The sequence below is a fragment of the Lepidochelys kempii genome, chromosome 1 (assembly GCF_965140265.1).
Source record: "Lepidochelys kempii isolate rLepKem1 chromosome 1, rLepKem1.hap2, whole genome shotgun sequence".
Lineage (NCBI taxonomy): Eukaryota > Metazoa > Chordata > Testudines > Cheloniidae > Lepidochelys > Lepidochelys kempii.
Window position 1 is genome coordinate 218,619,114 of NC_133256.1, and position 25,568 is coordinate 218,644,681.

Genomic DNA, 25,568 nt, shown 5'->3' on the forward strand with positions numbered 1-25,568 from the left:
TAATTTTTTTTTCTTCCCAAAAAACCATCAACATCTATCCCTTTCCCTTTACAAGACTCTATAGCTCAAGCTCTACACACTGTGGTGATTCATTTCTTTCTTTCTTTCTCACCTCTGTCAAACACACCAAAACTATCTAGAGCATTCAAATAGTCATAGAAACTGATGATAGAGACTAACACGGCTACCCCTCTGAAACCTAAAGTACCAAAGTTCAACATGTTGGACAAGCAAGTAAATTACCAACATACAAAGTAACAAATGGTTCATGCTGGAAGAAACAAAAGAAAGAATAAACTGTTTTTTAAAAAAAGCACTCCAAACTTACACTCCAGTTTTTAAAACAAAAAAATTTGCTTTAAAAAGCAAAATCCACACAAACAATATGACAGAAGAGACTTTAAACAAATTTGCTTTAGCCTTGGAGCTTAAACAAACACAGCTAAGCAAAATCAGGGACAGACCTGACCCTATGGGAACCTTTCTAAAATGGCAAGGGTTAAGCACCGAGAGAATGGGATATCTGGTGATATTCACTGAGATGGCGCATGGACAGAGTGTCTTAAAAAAACGAAGTTTCATTTGAATTAAAGCTTATATACCAAGAGAGACTTAGGTGGATGTTTAGGTGGATACCAAGAATATGTAGTAGATACTGAAAAAAGTTTTATGAAGGTTATACATTTTCATGCTTTGGGATATGAGTCAATCTCTAATTAGTACGGGTTAGGAGAAAATTTTCCAGGGCATAGACTATCCCACATTTGCTTATTACAGAGTTTCTTGCATTTTCCTCTGAAGCTTCTGGTGCTATATCCTCCCCCAAATAGCAGTCTGGACTAGATATACCATGGGCTGGATCATGTACGATAATTTTTATGTTCTGAATATCCGACTGAAATAAGGGAGTTGAGATTTTTTTTCTCACTGTACAGCTCTAAAAATGGATAAATCCCTTTAATATAGCTTTAAATTAAAATGATTTAGTTAAAAATGTAGTTAGAGAGAGAATATAAATCCTTACCGTCATTATACCATACCACTTTCTAGTATAAACTTCTATGAGCTAGATCTTCACGTGGTATAAACCAGTCCAGCTCCACTGATGGCACTGAAGCATTGCTGGTTTACACCAATTTAGGTTCTTGTCCTTTAGGCCACGTTTTGCTCTCATTTACACAGCTGTGTATCCAGTGATGTCAGTCTAGATTTACACAGGTATAACAGAGCAGAATTTGGCACAGTTGTGCTAATTCAAACAATTATTGAACAGAAAAACAACAGGTCAGATTTTATTGTTAGTTACACTGGTATAAATCTAGGATTAATCTCCTTACTTGGATGGCACTACTCCAGATTTCCTTAAGGAAATTAAGAATTTGGTGCATCACATTTAAAGGTATACTGTCAATTTAATACTGTTTTTTTTTTCTGAAAATATTGTGCCTACTATTGTTAAAAGTAAAATCTCTGATTTCTATAAGTGAAATAAATTAATCTATTTTTCATTAATTCTTCAGTTTACTTTGTGTATTTGGAAGCAACGTTTGCATAGTCCAGTTTCAGAGATTCACAGTCAGTTTCTCCTACCCTGTTTGTGTGGGATTTTCAAACAGCAAGAGAAAACAGAAAAATGTCCTGTTTCTTTTTAAATAAGAAATTTTTACTAAAACCACAAAAACTGGCAAGACAGCTGAGCAGCATTTGTCATGTCTGAAATTATTTTTAATCAGAGCTGGGTGAATAAAGGATTTTTTAGGTTTGTTGGTAATTTTCAAAAGTCAAACACAATTGTCATTTTGGGTTGAATGGACCATTTATACAAAACAAGCGTTCTGGTTTTATTTCAAACATTTTTTAAAAAAATTAACAAAAAATTAAAGGAATTTGGAAATGAAAAGTCATTTCAAACAAGTAAATTGAAACATTTTGTTTCAAAATGTCAAAATAATATTTCAATTTTAAAATTGTCTGGTTTTGAAACTATGTGGCAAAATAATCACAGGAATTTGCCATATGTTCATCACTGACTGCATTTTTGACTGAAAAACATTTCAGTCAAAAAATTTCTTACAGCTCTACTTTTATTTCTTTTTTCATATACTAAGTTTTACATTGACGGCATCCTTTACATGTCCTTTAGAACATGCTTGCTATATTTACAGTACTACAAAATGCTCACAGGTTAAATATTTCAGATTCACAAAGGTTATTCTGGTTAGTAGACCTAGAATCTGTGAAGTGAGTGCTACCTAGATGCACTGAGCAGGAATGGACTACCAGAGATTCTCTCCAATAGTTTTATAAAAAGTGTCCAGCTACTTAACCACTTTGAAAGCAAATCATTTAAGTGACTCAAAATGAAGAACTCAAACAGGAAAAAATAAAAAGGAGAGCTAGTATCACCGGGCTTGATTTGCTACCCCCCCCTCCACCCTTAGTGCAGTTACATCAGTGTGCGACTTTAATGGAGTTACACCAACATGAAAGGAAAATCATGCATTTGCAAAATAGGCTTTTAATGCATTGGACACAAATTATGGGTCTGATCCTACAGAAATGCAGAGTGCCCTTGACTTCCTTTGACTTGAATGGAAGTTGAAGGCCCTTAGCCCCTCTAGGGAGGTACTCTGCACTTTTATAGGATCAGGCCCTAATTCAGAAACTCAGGAAAAATAAATCTGGAGGAAAAAGTCAAAATTTTCAAATTAAAATCTAATGGATTTTCCCCAAAACAATTTCTGTACAGTACAATGGGCTGTTTTTTTTATTATTATTATTATTATTTATTGGTAGGGGAGTGAAAAGCTTTCAGATGTCAGAGTTTTGCCGATGACATTTGAAGGCATGATTAGTTTTTGAGAGCTGTCTTTAGAAACCTTACATTCCCTCCAGAGATCCTACGTGCATTCCTTTTCCCTGGGTCTTTGAGGTCTCACGACACTCCTAAAAATGTTGCTTTGACAAAACCAAGGATGTGGACAAGTTTTTCCTGTGTGATGTCATTCAGCTGTCCTTTATAAGCCGCTGCAAAAAGTAGGGAACCCATCTGAGGATTCATATTCCAAATATACACAGAGACGGCAAAGAGAGACACACACAGGAGGAGTGAGAAAGTATCAAGTTTCAGATAACTGCACCAGCCACTAAGGAAGGAGCACCATGTCACAGCCCTGTCAGTGCAGCCGCCTGGACTTCATGCTGTTTGTGCTATGCAGCTTCAAGGCTATTGTTGCCTTTCCCAACTTCTCTCCACTGCTGAATCCCAGCTGGGGAAACACAGATAGCCTGTTGCACCTGTACACATTTACTGAGAAGAACAGCTTCCATCTGCAAATCAACCCCGATGGTTATGTTGATGGCACACCTCACCAATCCATTTACAGTAAGTAGTGTACTAGTCACGCAGCCCCCTCCCAAACAGGGGAAAGAGCTCAAGACTTTTTATTGTACGGGGTCTATGGGAAAAACCTAACTCGGGTTAAATGGGGAAACCAATAACTAGCAACCGGAGACTGAAAGTACACTGAGCTAATATTAAGACCATAGGCTGGAGGTGTATTCAGACAATGATAGCAAGGATTAATGAAAGGGTTGCGTTGCCCCCAAGTGACAAATCAAATGCAGTTAAAATCTTTGTTTAACAAAAGTTAAAGTTGTTTAAAAAAATGTAAACGATGGGATCATTTAAATAGTAATAATGTACTACCGGCCCTAGTACCTGTAGCGCTCTGCAGTCAAAACCCATCAGCAGCGTCTTCTCTCCAAGATATATCCTTAATTTATTTTGGAGGAATCCAAATTTAAGTCAGACGGTGGCATGTTCAGTGAAGCCACTTATGCCTCTAAGGACCGTATTTTTCAAAGAAAAGCACAAGGAGTGAATGGATGCAAACTGGTTGTGCCCACAAAACCTGCCTTGGTGGACACAGAAGGAGAATTGCATCTATGCAACTGCCTGCCTAACTGCACATTTGCAAGGGCATCTGTGGTTCCTTTCTCTGAAAATTTGCTCAAGAGACAAGTTTTAGAAGTGGGCATCTAATCTGTGTGTGTGTGTGTGTGTGTGTGTAAAGCACACTTTTGCATATAAAATGGGTAGTTGCACATGCAACTGCAAATTAAATAATGGGAATCTGAAAATGGTCAGATGGTGATTGGTGAGCAGTTAAGTCATTTGAGTTTGGCTCATTGAGTTCAATGCTGTCTGGTGGGACTAAAAGGTTCACAATTTGGCACAAGGAGATCCATTTTTCTTCCACAATATAGGTACACTTCTTTGGTTGTTGAAAGGTTAACCCTAACACCATAGCTTGTAGAAACCAAAGCACTTTATTCAGGTGTCTTTAATGCTATTTTAAAAGTGCTTTGCCCATTTCAAAACAAACTCTGATCTGCTAGGAATATTGAAGATTGTTTAACATATTATTAACTCATTGCAATTCTACTCATCAAGAATGAAAATCTTCCTATGGACAGGGCGGGTCGGGGGGATGGGTAAGAAAGAGAAAATTTTGTTTTCTGTTTATATAAAAAGTACTGTTGCATAAATTATGACTGTTTTGATCAAACCAGGAAGCAGAATGATTGTATGTTTTTAACTCAGTTAGGACTTGTTGATTAAAGCAGACACAAAAGGGCCTGAATCTCCTCTCTGTTATGCCAGTTTTATATTGATATTATTCCATAAACTTCAGTTAGTTACATGGCCATAATACCTGTGTGACCAAGTGGAGAATAAGCCCCAATAAGATTACACACTTTGTTAATCTTTTGATAACAAAATTCACCTGTAGCAAGGAGGTGAGCAGAATGGAAAGTGACAGTAAATATTCAAGATGATGCAGTATCATTAAGATATAATGATTTCCCCTGGGGTGAAATGCAAGATGTACAAATTACCTTTGCAGCTGTGTTGTGTGCATTCAGCCAAATGGATCTCATTGCCACTACACTTTCCTTGTTATCATGGCATAAAAGCGTGGAGCATGCTCCAGAGAGAGAGAGAGAGTGGATCTCCCACTAAGGGTAAATACTAAACAGCCGGAATCCAATTTGGAATTTGCTCAGAAAAAGGGTTCAAGAAATATTTACAAAGGTAAAGCCAAAACAAAACTATGGAAAATGCTCTGTGTATTGGGCTTAAATTTTTAAAGATTAAGAGGATACTTCGCAAAACTGTAGTTAAACTCCAAACACAAGAAGTGGATGCAAAGAAACTGTCAGATAAATTAATACTAAAAGGATCACCTATGCCCCATTTAAGACACCTTCATTTTTCTAAACAGGTGCCCTAATGATCAAATCTGAGGATGCTGGCTATGTGGTGATAACCGGTGTAAAGAGCGGGCGCTACCTATGTATGGACGTTAAAGGAAATATCTTTGGATCGGTGAGTGCTCCTAACTTTACTAAGACTAAAGTGAAATGCAGAGCAGGTCTCTTATGATTATAGGGCCAGCTCCTCAGAAACCTGGTATAAAGTTGCATACCTCAAGTCAATGGAGCTCTGCAGATATACAGCAGTTAAGGACCTGGCCCTTGTTCCTTTTAGTCAGTTATACTGAGCTTCACTCTACTACACGGTGCAAGTGAGATCTCCACAAAAGCCACGGGTGTTACAGTGGAGTAAGCAAGGTCAGAATTAAGTCAATAGTGATCGGCCGGAATTTGCTGTTTGCAGTCAAGGCTGGGAAGTGGCTCCGACATGAGAGCCTTCATAAAGATCGTAAAACATTCATCTGACTTCCCCCCTATATCTCAGAGTTCCTGAGAAGGTTTCAGCAAAGATCTTTATTCAAATAAAACTACGTTGTTACCTAGTCTCAATCAGAGACTGGTGAGAGATAAGGGTCGGATCTTGCAATGCACTGAGCACATCCTAGAAGGCACCAAGCACGTCAGCTCCCACGAGAGCCAGTGCGAGCTGTCCAAAACTTAACAGCTGGCCCTCCACATCTTGCAGGATAGGGCCTTAAGCATAGCGCTAGGCGCAATATTTTTATTTATTTGTTTTGGATAAAAAGGTGCAGATTCAATTGACCCAAATGTTTTATGAATTCAGGTCAAATTGTTTTTTGGGGGGGTTTATTGGAGGGGGAGGTGCGATTTTTTTTTTAAATCAAAATGTTTGATTTTGACAGTTTCTAAATTTCATGTTTAAATTTGAAGCACCCTGTTCGTTTTGAATTTTACTGGTTTTATTTTTTTTAAAAAAGGTTAAAAACACAAAAACAATTTTTAAAAACTCTTCGGTTCACCGAAAAACTTGAAAAAAAAATGTGTTTTGGGTTGACCCCATATCATATTTTCTCTGACTTTTTAATTTAGCCATCAAACTGGACAATCAGTTATTTGCACAGCTCTCCCTAAGGCCCTTGTCCAAACTGAAAGGTCCAATCCTGTACTCCTTTCTCACACAAAACAGCCGGTTCAAGCCAGTGGGACGACTCCCATGACCAATTGTTGCAGGATCTGGCCCATCGCCTTTGCATTTTGTATTGACACTTATTAACAATTAAATCCGTCTGTTAATGATTGTTCTATTTTTGTTTCCCAAGCATTACTTCAGTCAAGAAGACTGCATGTTTAAACAAAGAACACTAGAAAATGGATACGACGTGTACCAATCTCCCAAGTACAACTTTCTGGTCAGCCTGGGCAGGGCTAAACAAGCTTTCTTCCCTGGTATGAATCCACCGCCATACTCCCAGTTTTTGCCCAGGAGAAATGAAATCCCTCTGATCCGATTCAATACACCTGAACCCCACAGGCACACTAGAAATGCAGACATTGATCCTCTCCAGATTTTGATCCCTCGGGGAGAGGCCTTTGACACAGGACCTCAGACTTTGCAGACTCACTTTGCTCACCTGCCTAGAGAACCCATGAGAATCAATCCAAATGATGTGGTCAACCCAGATGACCCACTTGCAATGATGGATGTCAGAAGGAACGGAAGTCCGCGCTTTTACAGTACAAGATAGCCAGGGTCACGCCTCTGCAGAGAGGAAACACAGGTGAATATTTCAGAGTAACAGCCGTGTTAGTCTGTATTCGCAAAAAGAAAAGGAGTACTTGTGGCACCTTAGAGACTAACCAATTTATTTGAAGTGAGCTGTAGCTCACGAAAGCTCATGCTCAAATAAATTGGTTAGTCTCTAAGGTGCCACAAGTCCTCCTTTTCTTTTTACAGGTGAATATGTTAGACAGAGAGAACTGGCTAGTATCCTAAAATCTTTTATATTCAATATCTAACGTTCACAAGGCCTATTAGAAACCTGAAAAGCATTGAAAACATTTGAACTCAAGCTTTGTTCTTGTAGATAACGTTACAGGAACATGGAATTGTATGTTATTTTACAGGTGGAGCTTTATTTTACTTGAAATAAGCTGCATTAGCAAGGTAATAACACCAATCAAACATTTTAGGGTCTTGACTCTCCTCTAGCATACATTAGAGTTATTCCACCGAAGGCTGAGTCATTGACGTTATGCTACTGACACATAACTGAGAGAAGAATCAGGTCCTAGAATTTTTAGAACTCTAATGTAGGCAGGGAAGTTTGCTTCTAACCTACTCTTCAAACTCTAGGTCAGGAGGCTGCACAAGCACAGCAGTCGAAATTAGTGATTGTGTATTATACAGAAAACTTTATTATGTACAAGATTAGAGCCTGAGTCTCCTCTCATACCAATGAGACTCAGGAGTAACTCCATTAAAGGAGTTACGCTGGTGTAAAAGTAGAGAAAATGATCAGAGAATTTGGTCCTAACAACTGACATACTAGTCGGGATACAATAAGAACTGGCTCAAACTAAACCCAAACTGAAATTACTTTGAGGTTTGGAAAAACTCAGGTAGCTTTTCTACTTGTTTTGTTCATAGCTCCGTCTAAACTATACAACCAGGTGCCAGAACAGAAGTGCACAAATACAAAGAGAAGAGTTATATTCTTAGAATTTCCAACCAAGAAAGAAATAGGAAATACCAGAAATAACAAATTGTGATAATACTGCATTGAACAGATTAGCATATTTGGTGGGCGCACCAAAAACTTCTGTTAGAGAGAATCATAGCTGTCCACCTGTGTTTCATAGACCCCATAATGCTAATAGCTAATGGAGATTCTCCTCTAGCTGGAATTGTCAGGGTGGGTGTTTTAGGAATAGGAGGACCTGAGTTCTATCCCCACTGTCTCCATTATGTTCTGAGTGATCATGGGGTGCTCTAGAGTGACAACAGTGAAGTCCCTACATAGCCCCGTGTTTCTTCCACTTAAGAGCTCCAAGTATTAAGAAAAAAAGCCAACATAATTCTAGACCAGAGAGGTCAGTATACATTATGGATACGCTTGCTCATTGGACTTGAACATCCATCCACCTTGAGTTTTACTCATCTTTAGTTAAGATGTGGACGCACCAAAATCCGTAGCTAGTAAATTCAAGATGAACGCACCTCAAAAGGATTAGGGGGTTGATTGGGTTTAGATAAAGTCTGGATGGTGTGTCTGAATTTTTATTGTAATTGCCTTGTGGCCTTCCAGGCTGGAAAATTCCCCAAACCAGGCTCTTTCATGATGAGATTGTCTGGTCGTCCCAGAATCTGGTTAAAGTAGAAGAGCTCTAAAATTAGTGTGGAAGTTCAGTTATGGGCCCTGAAAGAATCAAGACCAGAGGAGTGAATATATGGGGACAAAAATGGAAACAGGGATTCAAACCTCCAGAAAGGCTGGACTTTGGGTATGGATGATGGATTCAAGACTGTTCTTATTTTATCAAAATTCTGCCATGGGGAAGCCTGCCTAGACATGCGACAGGAAAGGACTCAGCTCCAGCAGGCGGCGTTTCCTTTCCTGACTCAAATGGCAACCTGTACAGATGAGGGAAGCACAGCCTGATACTGCTTCTAAGTGTCTTCTGTCAGACAGAATCAAGTCCCTAGCACCGAATGTGCAGACAGATGTGGAACAAACCATAGCACTACCTGCTAAAATACCAGGAGTGTTTCAGGAAGTTTCTCAGGCCAAATTAATCCATGATATAAATAAACTGACTGTTATAGCAGGGATGAAGCTGACCCTGCATCTTTAAACCTAAAGGAATCCATGAGATAAGAGCATGGACTCTAAGCTTTGCTTTGCTTTCCTATTGCTACTCCAGCCAAAATGTCCACTTAAGAAACGAGGCATAAGGAAACCAGAATGAAGTCATCACAAGATCAGCAGCCTTGCTAGTGCTCATCATCAGGAGCTTGTTTTCTGTCTTTGGAAGGGCCTTTGCATGAGAGGAACTGCAGTGCAGAGCTTTTCATTATAGATTAAAGGTCTGATCTTTGGTATAGCTCCACTGACTTCAACAGAGATAAACCAATTTGCACCAGCTGAGGATCTGGCCCAGTGTCTACATATAGCTATTTTCCCATCTCATCATTCTTACTGGCCCTGATTCTGATCTCACTTACATGGGTTTTAAGTCCATGTAACTGCATTGGAGTTTCTCCTGATTTACACCAGAGACAGATCAGAATCAGGCCCAAAGTGCCCTGCAGAAGGGTCTAATGTAATGGATGTTTAATGTTGTTGTTTTTTATTTGTGCATTTTCTCCTCCCGATGCAGATTTATCTACATACTATGTTTATTTAATACATTTAACAGCCCTTTGACATCCTAATAACTGTATAATAGTCTAGACTCTAGGGGAATCTATAAGCTATAGCAGGCCTGATTCTGATCTCACAACTGTGAGAATCAGAAGTTAACTCCATTGAAGCAATGGAGTTACACCAGTCAAGTGGTATCAGAATAAGGACCACTGCTTTCAGTAGAATTGATCTGGATTTACAAGTGAGCGCATGATCTGTCCTGCTGCTGTTTTTTAAATTAGCTTTTTCTTTCTTACATGCCTTTACCATAAAGTTTGAGCTGGAACAGACATTGGGCCTGTTTCTGCTCTCTCAATAGTTTTACCCCTGATTTCACTGGAATTACTCCAGCTTTAGACCAGTGACATGAGAGCAGAATCAGGCCCAGCGTACCAAGACTAGGAAAATCCTTTAAATCCACAACAAATACAATTTAGCTTCAAAAGATAAACTCAAGTCTAAAAGGATGTTGGAGAGGTTCTTACCATCTAAATTTTAGCAGGACTCTCTTCCGTGCGTCTGTACAATGGGCAGGTATGACTATTTATATATAATCTTTTTAGAGTAACAGCCGTGTTAGTCTGTATTCGCAAAAAGAAAAGGAGTACTTGTGGCACCTTAGAGACTAACCAATTATCATGCTCAAATAAATTGGTTAGTCTCTAAGGTGCCACAAGTACTCCTTTTCTTTTCGCATAATCTTTTTAGTAATTCCACTTGATTCCGGTACCTTTCCGACTGGACTTTGCTCCCAGAGAACTCGGGACTGCAATAGTCATTCTGAGACAAAAGCTGCATGCACATTGGTGCTTTTCCAGAACCTTTAAGTGGAATTAACACTTGCAATATCCTAAAGGAAAAATCATTCTCCCTTAGTGATTTAAGATGGACTTAGAGCTGAGCGTTAAGAATAAATGCATATTCTCATAGGGCCCGGTTCTCCTCTCATACCAATGTAATTCCATTTGCTTTAGTGGAGTTACTCCTGATTATACCAGCGTACGTGATGAGAGAATCAGGTCCATAATCTAAATTAAGGGCAGATAGTGCAGTCCATAGTCACATGCGTGATCCAGCTGAACTTAATGGGGCAGACGTTTAGCTGTGTAAATTGTCTTAGCTCCGTTGACTACAAGGGGGGCCTCCAGGACTTGAGTCAATGAGTGTAAGGACTTGTGTAAGCAAGGGCTGCAGGACTCCACCCTTGTGTAGTACTACACTACAGTCATACCCACAAGAAATGGTGGGGTGGTTTTTGGGATGGAGAAAAAAAGGGTTGTTTTAATAAATTATTCTCCACCGATAGTCAGGAAATGTAGAATGGCTTTTACATCAGAGCATATGTTTAACCATACAGAACTGAAGTGGGATTTGAGAGTTCGTTGTTCGAAGGAGGTGCTGGCCATCACCAGCTTTTAAGAAGAAACTACTTGTTTATATTGCAGTATTTATTTATTTATTTGAATGGTTACACATGTAGCAGAATATTTATAATGTATTCAAAGACTGTTTCCTTTTATAAAAATTCCAATAAACTTTTTTCTCAAACGACAGCTAGTGCCTTTTCTTCAAACTTCTGCTTTCATAAGAATCAGAGGTCTTTCCCAAAGAATAAACAAATCTATACGTAGCAGTTGTCATACATGCAATAGCCACGGATCCAAACACCTCAGGTAGAGGTGCTGGAACTAGGGGTGTTGACGCACCCAGTGGTTTAGAGGGTTTAGAGTTTGATTCAATGGCTCTTAGCACCCCCACTATACAAATTGTTCCAGCACCCCGATCTCAGGTCTCACTTTTGACCAAAGACACACCCACAGAGGGAAGGAGTGTTTGTGGGGATTAGCAAGGGGCTCCAGAACCTTTCACCTCTGCTTTGCCAGAACCCTTCCAATCCTGCCCCAGAATGACTATAAAACTGACCAGCTTTTGTGAAGTGCTTTGAGATCTTTGGGTAAATATTAATTTCAGGCACTGGTCTTGCCATCTCATTGCTACCACTGGCCTACATGAAATGAGTTGGGAGTTCCCAGCCCAGTTCCCATGGGATATGTATCCACATCATAAAACCCATTGTAATCCTTGGCAGAATGACCAAGCATAGATAATAGATCATGGAGGTTAAACCACCCACACACCCTCCTCTGAGATGATCCCAGGGCCAGATTGTCCATAAGGCATCTGAGGCCATTCTTAGGGTTCAGAGTGCTTTAAAGCACCCCACCTGAAAAGCTGTGACTGTCTCCATCTCCTTGGCCCTGCCCCAAGCAATCCAGCCAAGAGCTAGCAGGGAGCTCCAAAAAGGCAGGCAGCCTTTGGCCCTAAAGTACACCTTCCTTGCAGTGTTGGTGCCTCTCCTTCCCGCCCCCACCCTAATTTACACTCTGTACACCACTTGATAGGTACAGAGCATGGACAGGAGAGAAAACTGTTAGTGTGCAGGGTTGCAGCACTTATGTAACTGCTCCTGCCACTCATCTCCCTGACTAAAAAAAAAAAAAAAAATTTCACGGGCTGGAGAACTAAAGCCCGGAAGAAGTGGCTGGAGTGAGCCCAAGAGAAGGACAGAGAAATGGACAGCGTTTTTTATTTTTTTCCTTTCCCTGGTCAGCAAGTTCTCTCTGTTGTTTTGGTGTGACGTGAAACATATAGATCTTAATCTGAGGCCGGGAGTACACTGAGCAAGGAGAGATGCTTGAAAAGCCTGTACTTTTATGGATTGGTGAAGCGTTATCAAAGGAGTTATTTCTGTGGAGTAACCCAAACTATGGGCAGATCATCAAAAAACTACGTTAGTACAGGGTTGTTGAAGAGGACTGTATGTCGGATTATGCCATAGAATGATCAGTGAGAGCTGGAACCATGTTGCTGGCTCAGGTGCTCTCCTTGCAACAGGCATCCCCTATAAAGTGATGCACATGTAAGACTGAAGCCTTTATCCCTGGGAAGGGGGTGTGACTCCTAACCCTAGACCAGAGGTATTCTGGGAAATGTAGTTTAAGAGCCACGTGGCTATTTTGTCCTAGATGTGTCTGTTTGTAATTGGCTAGTTACAGAATGTGATTTTAAGAGTTATTAGGTATAGTATTCAAATGGCAAGATGTGGGTACAGGGGTGACTAGTTTATTAAATGAAGCAGACATTTAACTCTATTAGGTGTGGAGATTGTGTGCAAATTGTAGCAACAAATGGTAGTACCAGGCCCATGACCGTTATGGGTAACATCTGCCTATAAAATAGCTTGAGCTGAACAGTTAGCTCAGAGCTCAAGTTTTACTGAAGGGGACGTGGGAAAGGGCAAAAGTCAGAGTCTAGCTGTGAGGCACATACCTCTATGCTTGTTTGTGATACAATCAACAGGGGAAACGATTTACTTCAGATCTTATTGGGTCCCCATTAGCACAGTATCTGAGTGCCTCACAGTCTGAAATCTTTGTATCCTCACCACATCGCAGTGAGGCAGGGCCGTGCTATTATCCCCATTTTACAGATGAGGTACAGAGATGAAGTGACATATCCAGGGTCACACAGGAAGCGTGGGTCTCAGGCTAGCTCCCCAGCCACCAGTGCATCCTTCCCATCTGCCCCTGGGTGCTGGCTTCTTCCCACCTTGCATTATTGAATGGAAAAATTAAAAGGAGAAATTAACAAAAGTTCTTATGTTCACTTTCCCAGGTTCCTTGATGAGATTTCCCAGCTTCTTGCTAAATTGGAGGGAGCAGAAAAGCTGGAGAGATGAGTGCTAGTTTGCCAGCAGTCAGCTTGGAGATGGACAGTTTATTCCTCCTGATTCTCCATTGCCTGTACCTTGCATAGGCATTTATACCAGTGCAAAGTGGCTGTAAAATGTTACCAAGTCAGAATGACCACTATCCTCCCACTCTGCACTGGTGTAAGTGAATACAAAAGGTGCAGGGCAAGAGAGACTCAGGTCTCCAAGAATACTAGCATCAATCACCTAGGATGGATTCTAGAAGGGCAAAGGGAAGACATCACTAATTTGCTGGCATTGCTCTTTTTTTTTTAAATGTGGTTTACTTAAATTCATATTGTTGATGACTTTGGTTGATTAAATAGTGTTGCCGTGGTGAACAGCTTCTTTTTCTCCTCAGCTTCTTTTTCTTTCCGAATGCAAAGAGCACCCACAGCTCCAGTGGACGTCAATGAGAGCTGCAGTGCTCAGCCCCGCAGAAAGTCAGGCCCACGGTGTCTCAGGCCAAGCATCCAAAACCAGGAGGCACTCAAAAGCAGAGGCAAATGGCAGAAAAGTGAAGAAGCCAGGAGTGGAGAGTGAAGGAGCCATGGGGCAGGGAGGGGAATGAGGCAGAAGGGGAAGCAGCCATGGAGGGGAGGGAGGAGAGATGGGGAGGAAGTAGAGGGGTAATAAGGAAGGAAGCAGCCATGCAGGGGGCAGGAAACGATGGGAGAGGGGCCATAAGAAAGAGCAATGAGGACAAAGGATAACACTTTTTCAGGGGCAATTTTCCAGTTAAGCTGAGGCCCTGGGATGAAATGGAGGGTTTTCTGTACATTCTGCAGTTTTAAGGGTATTTTTCCCCTGCCTTTTTCTAATTCAAAAATGACTTTAAATCCATCAGAATGTGAACATGACCCTCTAGAAGCTACCCCAGCTTACCTGAGGAAACATCTGACAAATTTCTTCACATAGGTTTATAACAACTATAGAGACCTAGAAATTCACTGCTACTCCCCTGCTGACTGGGAAGTGGGGTGGGAAAAAATATCCAGCCGCTTCCCCCTTCCCCTGGTTTGTACAGACAAGAACCCTTTGGCCTTCCACTGGAATTGATGGGTTAAGGGAAATTCCTGGCCAACACCAGTTACGTAGACCCAGAGATGCCCAGTGATTCTGAATTGTCTCACCCAGCTCTGCTGCACTGTTCAGTGGGAGTGAGTAGGTGAGATGGAGTGCTAAGCAGAACAGAATGGAACAGAGTGGAAGAGCGAACTTATTGTGGAGTGCAAAGAGTGCAGATGGCATAAGTGACAAGAATGGGAATAAAGAAAGTACAGTAATCAATGGTGAAGGTGAGAGAGAAAGCAGGCAAGATCCAAGGGGAGACGAGAATAGAGCAAAGGAGAGAGAAAAAGGAAGGAAGACAGGGGACATACTGTAAATGTTTCATAAAACACACCACGTAATAGATATTAAATATCTTGACATTAAGCTAACTCAATCAAAGGGCAAAAATAGGAAGCAGACACACACAATATGCCACACACCCCTACAGCAGCTTACCGATGGCAACAAAATGATTTGGCCTACACAGCTGACAGATAGTTAAATGCTCCTCAGCCCTCTACAGCTATCTCATATACCTAATAGTGCCAGGACACATTTTTCAGTAGGTTTGGCTTGGCAAGAGAAAACTGTAAAGGAAAACTTATCTGCCTTCCAACCACTGAGTATTTTGCAGAGAGAGCATTCTGTCACCAAGACTGGGAATCTGCAATATATCCCTTCTTTCAAGGCTCTGATGAGAATTGCATGGTAAGTGATTCAGATGAGGAGCCACTGCTTTCTGAGCCAGTAACTGTTTGTGGGTGTTTGATAGGCTTAATGACCTCAACCTGTTACTTCAGGGAAAACGTTCAGTGTTGATGGTCCTGACTAATAAAATCAGAACCTTCCAATTGAAGTTGGATCTTTGGTGCCATAAGTTGGACACAGACACAGCATGTTTCTGACACTTTCCTCATTCAGCAAAGAGGAGGAAGTCAACATTGATAGTGCTCTCAAGTCAGCGATCAGTGAACATCGAAGAGCCCTTCATTAAGAGCTCTCGCACTACTTCCTAGTGCTACCAGAAGCACTTCATTCCCTGGTGGAGAACCCTTTCAGTGTGACGGCTGAGCAGTTACCTGCTGAAGATATTCACGTACAGGAACAGTTTGTCGATATGATAATTGATGATGGAGCAAAAGCAAAACTCACACAGCTGCCTCCAAACCAGTTCCTGTGCTCAGTTGCAAGTGAATACCCACTGGTGTCTGAAATGGCCCTAAGAGTCCTTCTGCCATTCCCCACTACCCACGAATGCGAGAGTGGGTTCTCCAGCCTTCCCACAATAAAGATGAAATCCCAAAACTGGCTTGATGTGAAGGACGACATCAGATGTGCCCTTTCTAACACAAGGCCAAGAATAAAACTTCTTGTGTCAAATAAACAGCATTATCCATCTCACTGATTTTCTGGCTGCAATGATTAATTATTGTCAAGTATTAAAATAAATTTCTACTTAACAGTAACTATTGATAAGCAGAAAAGTTATTTTTAACAATAATTTGATAAAAATATGTTGTAGTCTTAATTTAAAAGTGGTGAGAAAATTTAAATTCATTTTAAACAATAGAGATATAAATTTAGCATTTAAAATAGTGTTCAACATTAAAAAGGGTGTTTTTAATTTATAAGGGGGGTAGGGTCACACTCAGAAGCTTGCTGTGTGAAAGAGGTCACCAATACAAGAAGTTTGAGAACCATTGCCCTACTGCATAGCCTCTAATGCAGTGGTTCTCAAACTTTTGTACTGGTGACCCCTTTCACATAGCAAGCCTCTGAGTGCGACCCCCCTTATAAATTAAAAACACTTTTTCATATATTTAACACTATTATAAATGCTGGATGCAAAATGGGGTTTGGGGTGGAGGCTGACTGCTCGTGACCCCCCCATATAATAACCTCATGACCAATGTTCCCTCTAATTTTTGACATGCCGTGTGCGCAAAAAATTTCTTCTGTGCAAATTGTTGTGCTTCTGTAAAAATTTTTGTGCACACGGTGTTTCGCCATGTGTGCAGGGTTTAGGAGCTGTGTGTGCACGCACACAGCTTAGAGGGAACAGTGCTCACGACCCCTTGAAGGGTCCCGACCCCCAGTTTGAGAACACCTGCTCTAACAGGACTAGAACCACAAATACTTCACAAGATTGAGTCTGTCCAGCAGAGGGCAGGGTTGCACATAAACATCAGCCAGCGCATTAAAAACTGCCTGTCAACTTTTCATGTGATTCCCTCCACAGCTGGGTCTGTAAAGTTCTTTTCCTTTCTTATCTCTCTGTCCATATTCCCGTCCAAAAACTAATCACACAAAAGGATCTCAAATTTCCCTTTGGCCTCATACTCTCAGTGTTACATTCACTAGTCCTCCTTCATAGTATCAGTTGTTGATTCTGTATTTTTCACTGGCTTTCCACTAGCCACTCCAGCTCACAGCAAAGCCCAGCTATGAAGTTGCTCATAGAAAAACTTAGCACAGCTATCATCTAAGTCTCCGACACTCTCCTACATGGAATTGTTCAGACTGTTCACTGTTGCTTGCCGAGATCCCCATAACAGCATTCGTGACCACATTGCTATGTGGATTTTGATTTTATAGATATTCTTTTCATACGCGACTATGACTTCAAAGGAGAGAATAATAGGAGAAGAAAAGCAGGACCATAGTTTGTTTAATGCGTCTGAATAATGTTGCTTTTGACTTTCCCATATATCACACCCCTCTTAAGACATAGCTTATACACGTGAGCTCTGATATGTGAAAGGGGACATTTTCATGTTCGTTGTGCATGAGTAGCTACATGCTAATTATATGACATGTACACATTACACAGAGTGCACATACCTGAAGTTACCAACTCAGCCCCCCACTAGCCTGTGTCTTACATGTATGGCTTACATACATTTTTGTTCTGTCGGCGCAAATCAGGTCAAAGTCATCTGGTTTGGGTTCTCGTTACAAGCTTGAAATAGCCCAGGTTCATTCACAGGTTCCTTCTTAAGGTTGCCAGGCGTTCAGTCAAAAAGGGACAGCAAAAACTCTGGAGCCAGCCCTGATGATGACACATAGGACACAGAGTGCAGAATGAAGACACAAGTATGTAACACCAAGAGTGGAAAGCCGTACAGGCTCTTGATGGGGCTGATGGAAGGGCCTATGATATAGGGAACTGATGGGAGGAGCTTCTGTCACCACTCAGGCTCCAGTTCAGGTCCAGGAAGGAGCACTTATCCACACATGCCTCGGGTGCCCTGGCTTCTCTGAAGACCAGTGACCAATATTTGAGTAAAAATATTAGTGTGTGATCATAGGCCTAACTGCTGAGCTACTATAGCATACATTCCTAGATAGATAGCAAGTATGGGAGGGAACCTGGGCCAACTTTCAGTTTTGTATTGAAACAAGATGCAAGTCTAGGGAAAAGAAATAGGTGAAAGTTTGTATTTTGAGCAGAGACGTCAATGACAGTTTTGCCTGAGTAAGGAGGACAGGATCAAAACCTCAGTTTTGCAACTAATAAATACGTCAGACATTTGCAAAGCAGTGAAATAGACTGGGCTGCTTCTGTCACCTTCACTGGGTTTTGAAATCACAAAAGCTTGACTCCTCAGTTTATCCTCCCACCGCATTGAGCAGCTGCCCTTCCAGGGACACTGTCTTCTTCAGCATCATCACATTTAATTATCACTGACGTAAAGTCACAGGCTGAGGAGGCAACTTCAGGGAACAGGCATTCTTCTGGTTGTTGTTGGACTTTGTCCCATCCCAAATGCAAGCCACTTCATTGTCTGCATCACGCAGGTCATGATTTTGCAAACCACCCATGCACAGAACTCCCTTTGACCTCAATAGGTGAAGGAGGCCTTGCAGAATCAGGTCCGTAATCACCAAGCCAGACCTAGCTCATCCTTCACTCTGCCATGTACAGCAATACCTAACAGTAGTGAGAGGGCATACATGAAACTCAGAGCCAGTGGATTTCTACAAAGGAAACTTCATTGAATTCCCCCCCAACTCCTCACCACAGATTTTTCCTGAGTAGGGATGCTCTGGCGGCTGTTAGAAAATTGGCTGCTACTTGGTAGCGTTGGCTCTTCACGGCCTTAGGCACAATGGAAAAATCGACAGCCCCCCCGCCCCCTACCAAATACCTAGACACCTACACACCCTCTAAACAGTTACTGAACTTTGTGCTGGTCCAAGCAACCACCATTTCTTCTGTTCTGCCCTCTCCATCAATGTTGTTTGCAGCCAGCTGCCCCATCCAGTTTTTTCCTTCATAGATGCCCATATCTTGCACATCAGAGAACTTAAAAAAAAAAAAAAGATTTTTGGCCTGATTGCATCCTTTTTGGGAGATAATGGGCCCTCATGGAAAGTCCCTGCTTATGTGAAGAGGCAAGGGGCCGACATGGATGATTTATGCTGAAACAGCAAGACCAACTATCTTCTGCACTTGTTTCACTTAAATTCTCATGATTCCCACACGGATGAATGAAGCTTTATTTTTACGAATCCGGTGCATTTGCCTGCAAGGCATGAGACCAGGGTGGAATGTCAACCACAGCACTCACAGACTGGGGGGGGAGAGGAGCATTCTAAAGGCACAGATGGGCTGTAGCATTAGATAGCATAGAGAGCGCTGAATTTACTGGCTTGTGTTAATTAGTGTACTCACAATACAGGAAGATAGGATTTGCCATATTGAATCAGACCAGTGGTCCTTATCTAATCCAGTAGCCTGTCTCTGACAGTGGCCAGCATCAGATGATTCAGAGGATGGTACAAAAACCCCTGTGGCAGGCAGTTATGACCCTCTGAGGAGGGTTCTTCCTGAGTCCTATGAACTATTCCACCTTGTCTTGTCTTCCAGACAAGAGTCTGGGAGTGGGCTGGGCAAAGCTAGGTAAGAACTGATTGGTTTTGGAAGAGTGTAGAGCTATTTTTACAAAACAAAAAATTGTAAAATTATCAGTTGTACTTAGGCCTCAGTTTTTTCATCTTTCTGGATTCATTGCTCAGGGCCAGCTCAAAGGTCTATGCAGTCCCACTGAAGCCCTATTTTGAGGATTTAAGCAGGGCACAGGACTTGTGCTGACTCTCTGCACAGAAGTGAATTTCACCCCCACTGAGCTTCTTCTGCTGAACCCCTAAGGTGAGTAACATCCCCAGGGAGGTGCAGCCTAGAGACAAGAATTACTTACACTTTTCCTAAGTGTAAAAATATTGTGCACGCAATCCAAAGACTACCTACATATAAAACAAGGACACTAACTACTTCTCTGGTTGGATAGCCAGAGCCACAGCCACCCCCTTCAACAACTCCTTATGGGCTTTGTAATCATCAAGAGGTGGAGCAACAGCCTCTATCACCACCTCATCGGGGAATAGAGAAGAGGAAGCCAAGGGTTGGTGAGGCTGAACCTCCTCCAGTTCCTCCAGGGGTGACTCCTGAAAGCTGGTATTCTAGAATATTCTATTCTATATTCTGGTACCATGGGTGGGTTGACTCTGGTGCAGGTGCTCGCAAAGTGCAGCTAAAGAAGTGGGATGTGACATGTGTGGGGATGGCCTAGAATAAGGAGGGAAAGCTCAAGGGTTCCAGAAAGGCCACTGATATGGCACTGGACCCTAACTATGTCTGGGCCATGAATCCTTGTGACATGGGCCATGCTTAGACTGCAGCCGGTACCATGGTAGATGGGCATTTCACAGGAGCTGTTGGAAGTCTCTGAGCTGTGACACAAGCACCAACTTTGGAGTCCAGTGAGTGTCTGCCTCTTCTGACAGGGGGAGCTGACCCCTGTAAGTACTGGGAAGATAGGTTCAGAGCCTGGAAATGGAGGTTCTTCTTCGTGTGATTGCACATGTGTATTCCACTCTCGGTACATGCACAACCCAAGCACAGCTGCCAGAAATTTTTCTTTCAGTGGTACCTGTTGGGGCGGCTTGAGTGCCCTCTGGTGCTGCACGTTCATAGTGCTGGTATAAAGGGCCCAGCCAACCCCACGCCGCCTCAGTTCTTTTTTACTGCCCGTGATGGTCGCTGGAACTGCTATTCTTGCTTCAGCAAGCTGTCTCTCTCACTGGTTTTCCCAGTTACATATCTGTACATAGTTAGTTTTAGTCTGTTTTCTCATTTTTAGGGAAAATTTTAAACTTAGAGAGTTAGCAGAGTTGTCATGAATTACCCGGTGCCAAAGCATGCCTCAGTCACCAGGCTTCAAGCCCTGTGCCTCCTACAATAAGGTTATGCCCTCACACTGAAGTTGCCTAAAGTGCCTGGGAGAAGCTCATGTTGGGGACCATTGCCAGATCTGCAGGGACTTTAAGCCTCACACAGAAAAGGACTGGGAGGCCAGGCTGAAGTTTTTGCTCATGGAGGTGGTATTAAGATCTCCCTGCGAGCCAGGCCGGTCTGATTCAGCACAGAGTGCCTCAGCGTCAGTAAGGAGTGCTCCTTCTACCGTACCAGAGTCCCGGCACCCTTCACCGTCCCCAGTACCTGGAAAAGGCACATGAAACAACTGGCCGAGAGGAGTTAATCCCTGGCACCGAAGACGGCCAGGCATGGGGACCAGAGTAGAATGCAACCTAAGTCAGGCCACTCCTTTGCTTCAGTACCACAGAAGTTAGTACCTACGCAGGCACCATTGAGTCCAGTATCGGATGGACCATCTGTGTTACAGCTCAGTACCAATACTATCTTGGTGACAACCGTGTGGGATAATAATCAAGTGGGGGTTCTGTCTCCAGCTATCCTGACAGCTCATTCCACAAATGTCACAAGCATCCCAAGCAGCATTCGGAGTGCAGATCCCTACCCAGGACATTTGTAAAGCAGTGACTTGATCACCAGTGCCCACGGTTTCCTCTTCTTACGCCATCACTCAGCAGTCAAGATGATGCCAGATTTGGTCAATGTGTCCTGCAGTACGTGTCCATGAACTCTGATCCTTCCACCTATGCAGCTGCTCGGGAGTCACCTGGAGTGGAATGCAATGTGTAATCACTCAAAGAAAAACCTGTTACTAACTTCCTGTAACTGTTGTTCTTCCAGATATGTTGCACACCTCCATTCCACGACCCTCCCATCCCTGTACATTGGAGACTTCTGGAAAGAAGGAACTGATTGGGCACAGAGTCAGCGGGGCCCTTTATACTGGCGTGGCTTCAGAGGGTGCCTGAGCCGCCCTGACATGTACCACTGAGGGGAACATTTCTGGCGACTGTGTTCAGGCTGAACACACACTTGGAGAGGAGTGGACATGTGCAACACCATCTCGAAGAACAACAGTTACGGAAGGTTAGTCACCATTTTTACTGGTAAGATCCTGGGTGTTTCTCCTCATCAGTACCAAACTAAGAGGCATGCTAATTGTCATGCTCCTGCCCCAGATATGGACTGGCTACAGAGCTTCCTTCTGAGCAGATTCACACCAGATGTGTTCATCACAAGATCCTTTCATGCTCTGCCCGCCTGACTGAGATTAGCTGAAATAAGGTTGGCTATACACAGTACCACCTAGTGGGTGAACAGTATAATACAGTTTAGCATGCCATTCCAGTAACTGGCAGGTACCTTGTCAAAGCTGGAGCCTGAACAGTAAACATTGATAACCTTGGCACTGGTGCCGGGTGAGAGTCCTGAGCGCGCTGAGACACCCCCACCCCCAGCGGCCACTGGGACATGCCAGTCGCTTCCGGGAGCAAAGTGGCGTGGAGGGAGGGAGGCAGAGCAGGCAGGGAGCCGCCTTAGCCCTGCTGCTGGCACGTCTCTGCACGCCCCTTGGGAGGAGGGGGCAGTGGGTCTCTGTGTGCTGCCTGGGGTGGGCATGCAGAGACGTGCCAGCAGCTGGCCACTTCCGGGAGCAGCTTGTAGCCGCCGGTCACAGCATGCAGACAGCCTGCCTTCCTGAGCTCTGCTGCGCCAGCAGCCGGGACTCAGGGGCAGATTGTCAGATATGTGTCCTGCATTTTGGGGGCCTCCCTGTTGTTGGGGGCCCCGTGCCACCGCATGGTTTGTTTCATGGTAAATCTGCACCTGCTAGTGGTCACATAAGCCTTGGGTATGGACAGCACTGGGAAAGACTCTTGGTCCCAAGATACTGATATCTGAGCCAGTGAGGTTGAGAGAGAAACTTTGGAAGTTGGTCTTGACAGGCCAGGTCCTTCTTGGAGTGGGGCTTAAACCCCTACAAATGTTAAATTTTCACTGACATAAGTTTCACGCAAGCTCTTAAGACAGAGGGGGAATGGGTCATAGACAGGCATTGTTGGTACAAAGGCAACTGGACTTGAAGCCTAGAGACCGAGGCATGACTCCAGTACCAAGCACTGGTACCCAGGCAGGGAGTGGCCCATCCAAACTAGTAATCTAATCCCAATATTAAATCTAAACTATGCTAACAAAACTTCAAACTATTCTATAATTAACTAATGGGTACTGAATACAAGAAGAAACAAAGGACTTGTAAAGGCAAGAACAGCAGCTCCAACAACCAGCATGGTGGGGTGGGGGGAGAGAAGGAACTGAGGGTCTGGCGGGGTCTAAGGCAACTTTACCCTTTGTACCTGTGAGGAGTAGCACAAGGCAGCAGAGTGTGCTCAGGTTGCCCCAATGAGTACCATTGAGGGAAAAATCTCTAACAACTGTGCACTGGGTACACACACACATTACAGTAGAATGGACATGTGCAATCAGAGTGTACTTAGATTTCCAGAAAGCCTTTGGCAAGGTCCCTCACCAAGGGCTCTTAAGTAAATTAAGTTGTCATGGGATAAGCGGGAAGATCCTTTCATGGATTGAGAACTGGTTAAAAGACAGGGAACAAAGGGTAGGAATAAATGGTAACTTTTCAGAATGGAGAGGGGTAACTAGTGGTGTTCCCCAAGGGTCAGTCCTAGGACCAATCCTATTCAACCTATTCATAAAGGATCTGGAGAAAGGGGTAAACAGGGAGGTGGCAAAGTTTGCAGACGATACTAAACTGCTCAAGATAGTTAAGATCAAAGCAGACTGTGAAGAACTTCAAAAAGATCTCACAAAACTAAGTGATTGGGCAACAAAATGGCAAATGAAATGTAATGTGGATAAATGTAAAGTAATGCACATTGGAAAAAATAACCCCAACTAGACATACAATATGATGGGGGCTAATTTAGCTACAACTAATCAGGAAAGTGATCTTGGAGTCATCGTGGATAGTTCTCTGAAGACGTTCACGCAGTGTGCAGCAGTCAAAGAAGCAAACAGGATGTTAGGAATCATTTAAAAAGGGATAGAGAATAAAATGGAGAATATCTTATTGCCCTTATATAAATCCATGGGACGCCCACATCTTAAACACTGCGTACAGATGTGGTCTCCTCTTCTCAAAAAAGAGATACTGGCATTAGAAAAGGTTCAGAAAAGGGCAACTAAAATGATTAGGGGTTTGGAACGGATCCCATATGAGGAGCGATTAAAGAGGCTAGGACTTTTCAGCCTGGAAAAGAGGAGACTAAGGGGGGATATGATAGAGGTATATAAAATCATGAGTAGTGTGGAAAAAGTGAATAAGGAAAAGTTATTTGCTTGTTCCCATAATATAAGAACTAGGGGCCACCAAATGAAATTAATGGGCAGCAGGTTTAAAACAAATAAAAGGAAGTTCTTCACACAGCGCACAGTCAACCTGTGGAACTCCTTGCCTGAGGAGGTTGTGAAGGCTAGGACTATAACAGGGTTTAAAAGAGAACTGGATAAATTCATGGAGGTTAAGTCCATTAATGGCTATTAGCCAGGATCGGTAAAGAATGGTGTCCCTAGCCTCTGTTTGTCAGAGGGTGGAGATGGATGGCAAGAGAGAGATCACTTGATCATTACCTGTTGGTTCACCACCTGGCATTGGCCACTGTCAGCAGACAGGATATTGGGCCTGATGGACCTTTGGTCTGACCCAGTATGGCCATTCTTATGTTATGTTCACTCAACGAATCTCTAGATCCACCACACAAACCCCTGTCACTTGAGCTAATGGAGTAACTGGTAGCAGTAGAAGGTTTAGTAGTAGGTTGTGGGTTTTAGACATTTGCTGATAGCAGAAGAATGAGGAGACTCAAATCTTGAGCTCCCTTCCAAGAAAGTGTGCTCTAATGTGCAAAGATTCTTCTGCCCACTCCCTCTCAAGCTTGACCCAATCTGCTCCAACCTACCCTTGCTACAGTCCCGTTTCTTCCCCGGCATTGACTTCTTGACCCAGTCTCATTCCTCTCACCAGGACACTTTCCCCCAGTCCTGCTTCTAGTCCCAGTCCCCTTGCCCAGCTATTCCAAATGCCACCCCATCCACAAACTTTGTCCCCAGTCTCTTTGCTGAGCTGGTCCCAATTCCTCCCCCACACCCTATTTCCTCATCAGACTTACCTCCCTACACACACACTTCCCATTACTGGCTCATCTGATTCCATTCTCTGCTCGACCCACTGGGTCTCATTTCCCAACACTGTGATGGGAGACTATGTTCAACAAAGGTTACAATGACTTGTGGGATACAGCTGGTTTCTACTTGGGGCTTCCATTTGACAAAACCTTACCTGTAAGAAGTGGCAAACTGATAACTCACTTACTTGTGGCATCAAAACACAACACAACATGCTGGAAGAAAATAAAATAGACCTGCTGTCAACTGGTGGCTGACAAAATATAGGACATGGAAAAGCTCAACCTATTTAAAGCACCAACAAGAAGGAAATTCTCTTGATATTTGGCTACTAGTAAAGATGATCACCACCACAGACAAGTTTGTGTCTGGATTACCTATTTTTGAGTAACTGTCTTTGTATCAATGTGTTTTTAAGATGGATTTTTTAAAAATGTAATTTAAGTTTTTAATAAAGTAAACTGAAAAAAATGTCCATGTGGAATCATACTGACAGCTCAGCTAGGTCATCTGGAAGGTTCTAGCCCACAGAACAGACCTCTACCAGTTGAGTAATGTAGCAGTAGTAGGCCCTTATATCCTCTATGCAGATCAACACTAGCCTGGGAAGAGATTTTTGTCAATGTGTTTCACAGCTATTTGCTAGACAGCAAAGGAATGTTCACACTCCAGAATCCTGGGTTCAATTCCAGGTTTTGGA

At 42.8% G+C, this 25,568-nt stretch overlaps 1 protein-coding gene across 1 annotated transcript; it reads left to right on the forward strand.

Moving 5' to 3' along the window:
- Positions 1-3,162: 3,162 nt before the first annotated feature.
- Positions 3,163-6,986, forward strand: FGF23 (fibroblast growth factor 23). The gene is made up of 3 exons (XM_073329444.1): positions 3,163-3,385; positions 5,289-5,392; positions 6,561-6,986. The coding sequence occupies exons 1-3, from the start codon at positions 3,163-3,165 to the stop codon at positions 6,984-6,986; spliced, it is 753 nt and encodes a 250-aa protein (XP_073185545.1).
- Positions 6,987-25,568: the final 18,582 nt, after the last annotated feature.

Coding starts and splice junctions, on each gene's coding strand:
- FGF23 (XM_073329444.1), top strand. CDS start 3,163: ATGTCACAGCCCTGTCAGTGCAGCCGCCTGGACTTCATGCTGTTTGTG. Junction 3,386..5,288: donor ACCTCACCAATCCATTTACA/GTAAGTAGTGTA, acceptor TTTTCTAAACAG/GTGCCCTAATGATCAAATCT. Junction 5,393..6,560: donor AAGGAAATATCTTTGGATCG/GTGAGTGCTCCT, acceptor TTGTTTCCCAAG/CATTACTTCAGTCAAGAAGA.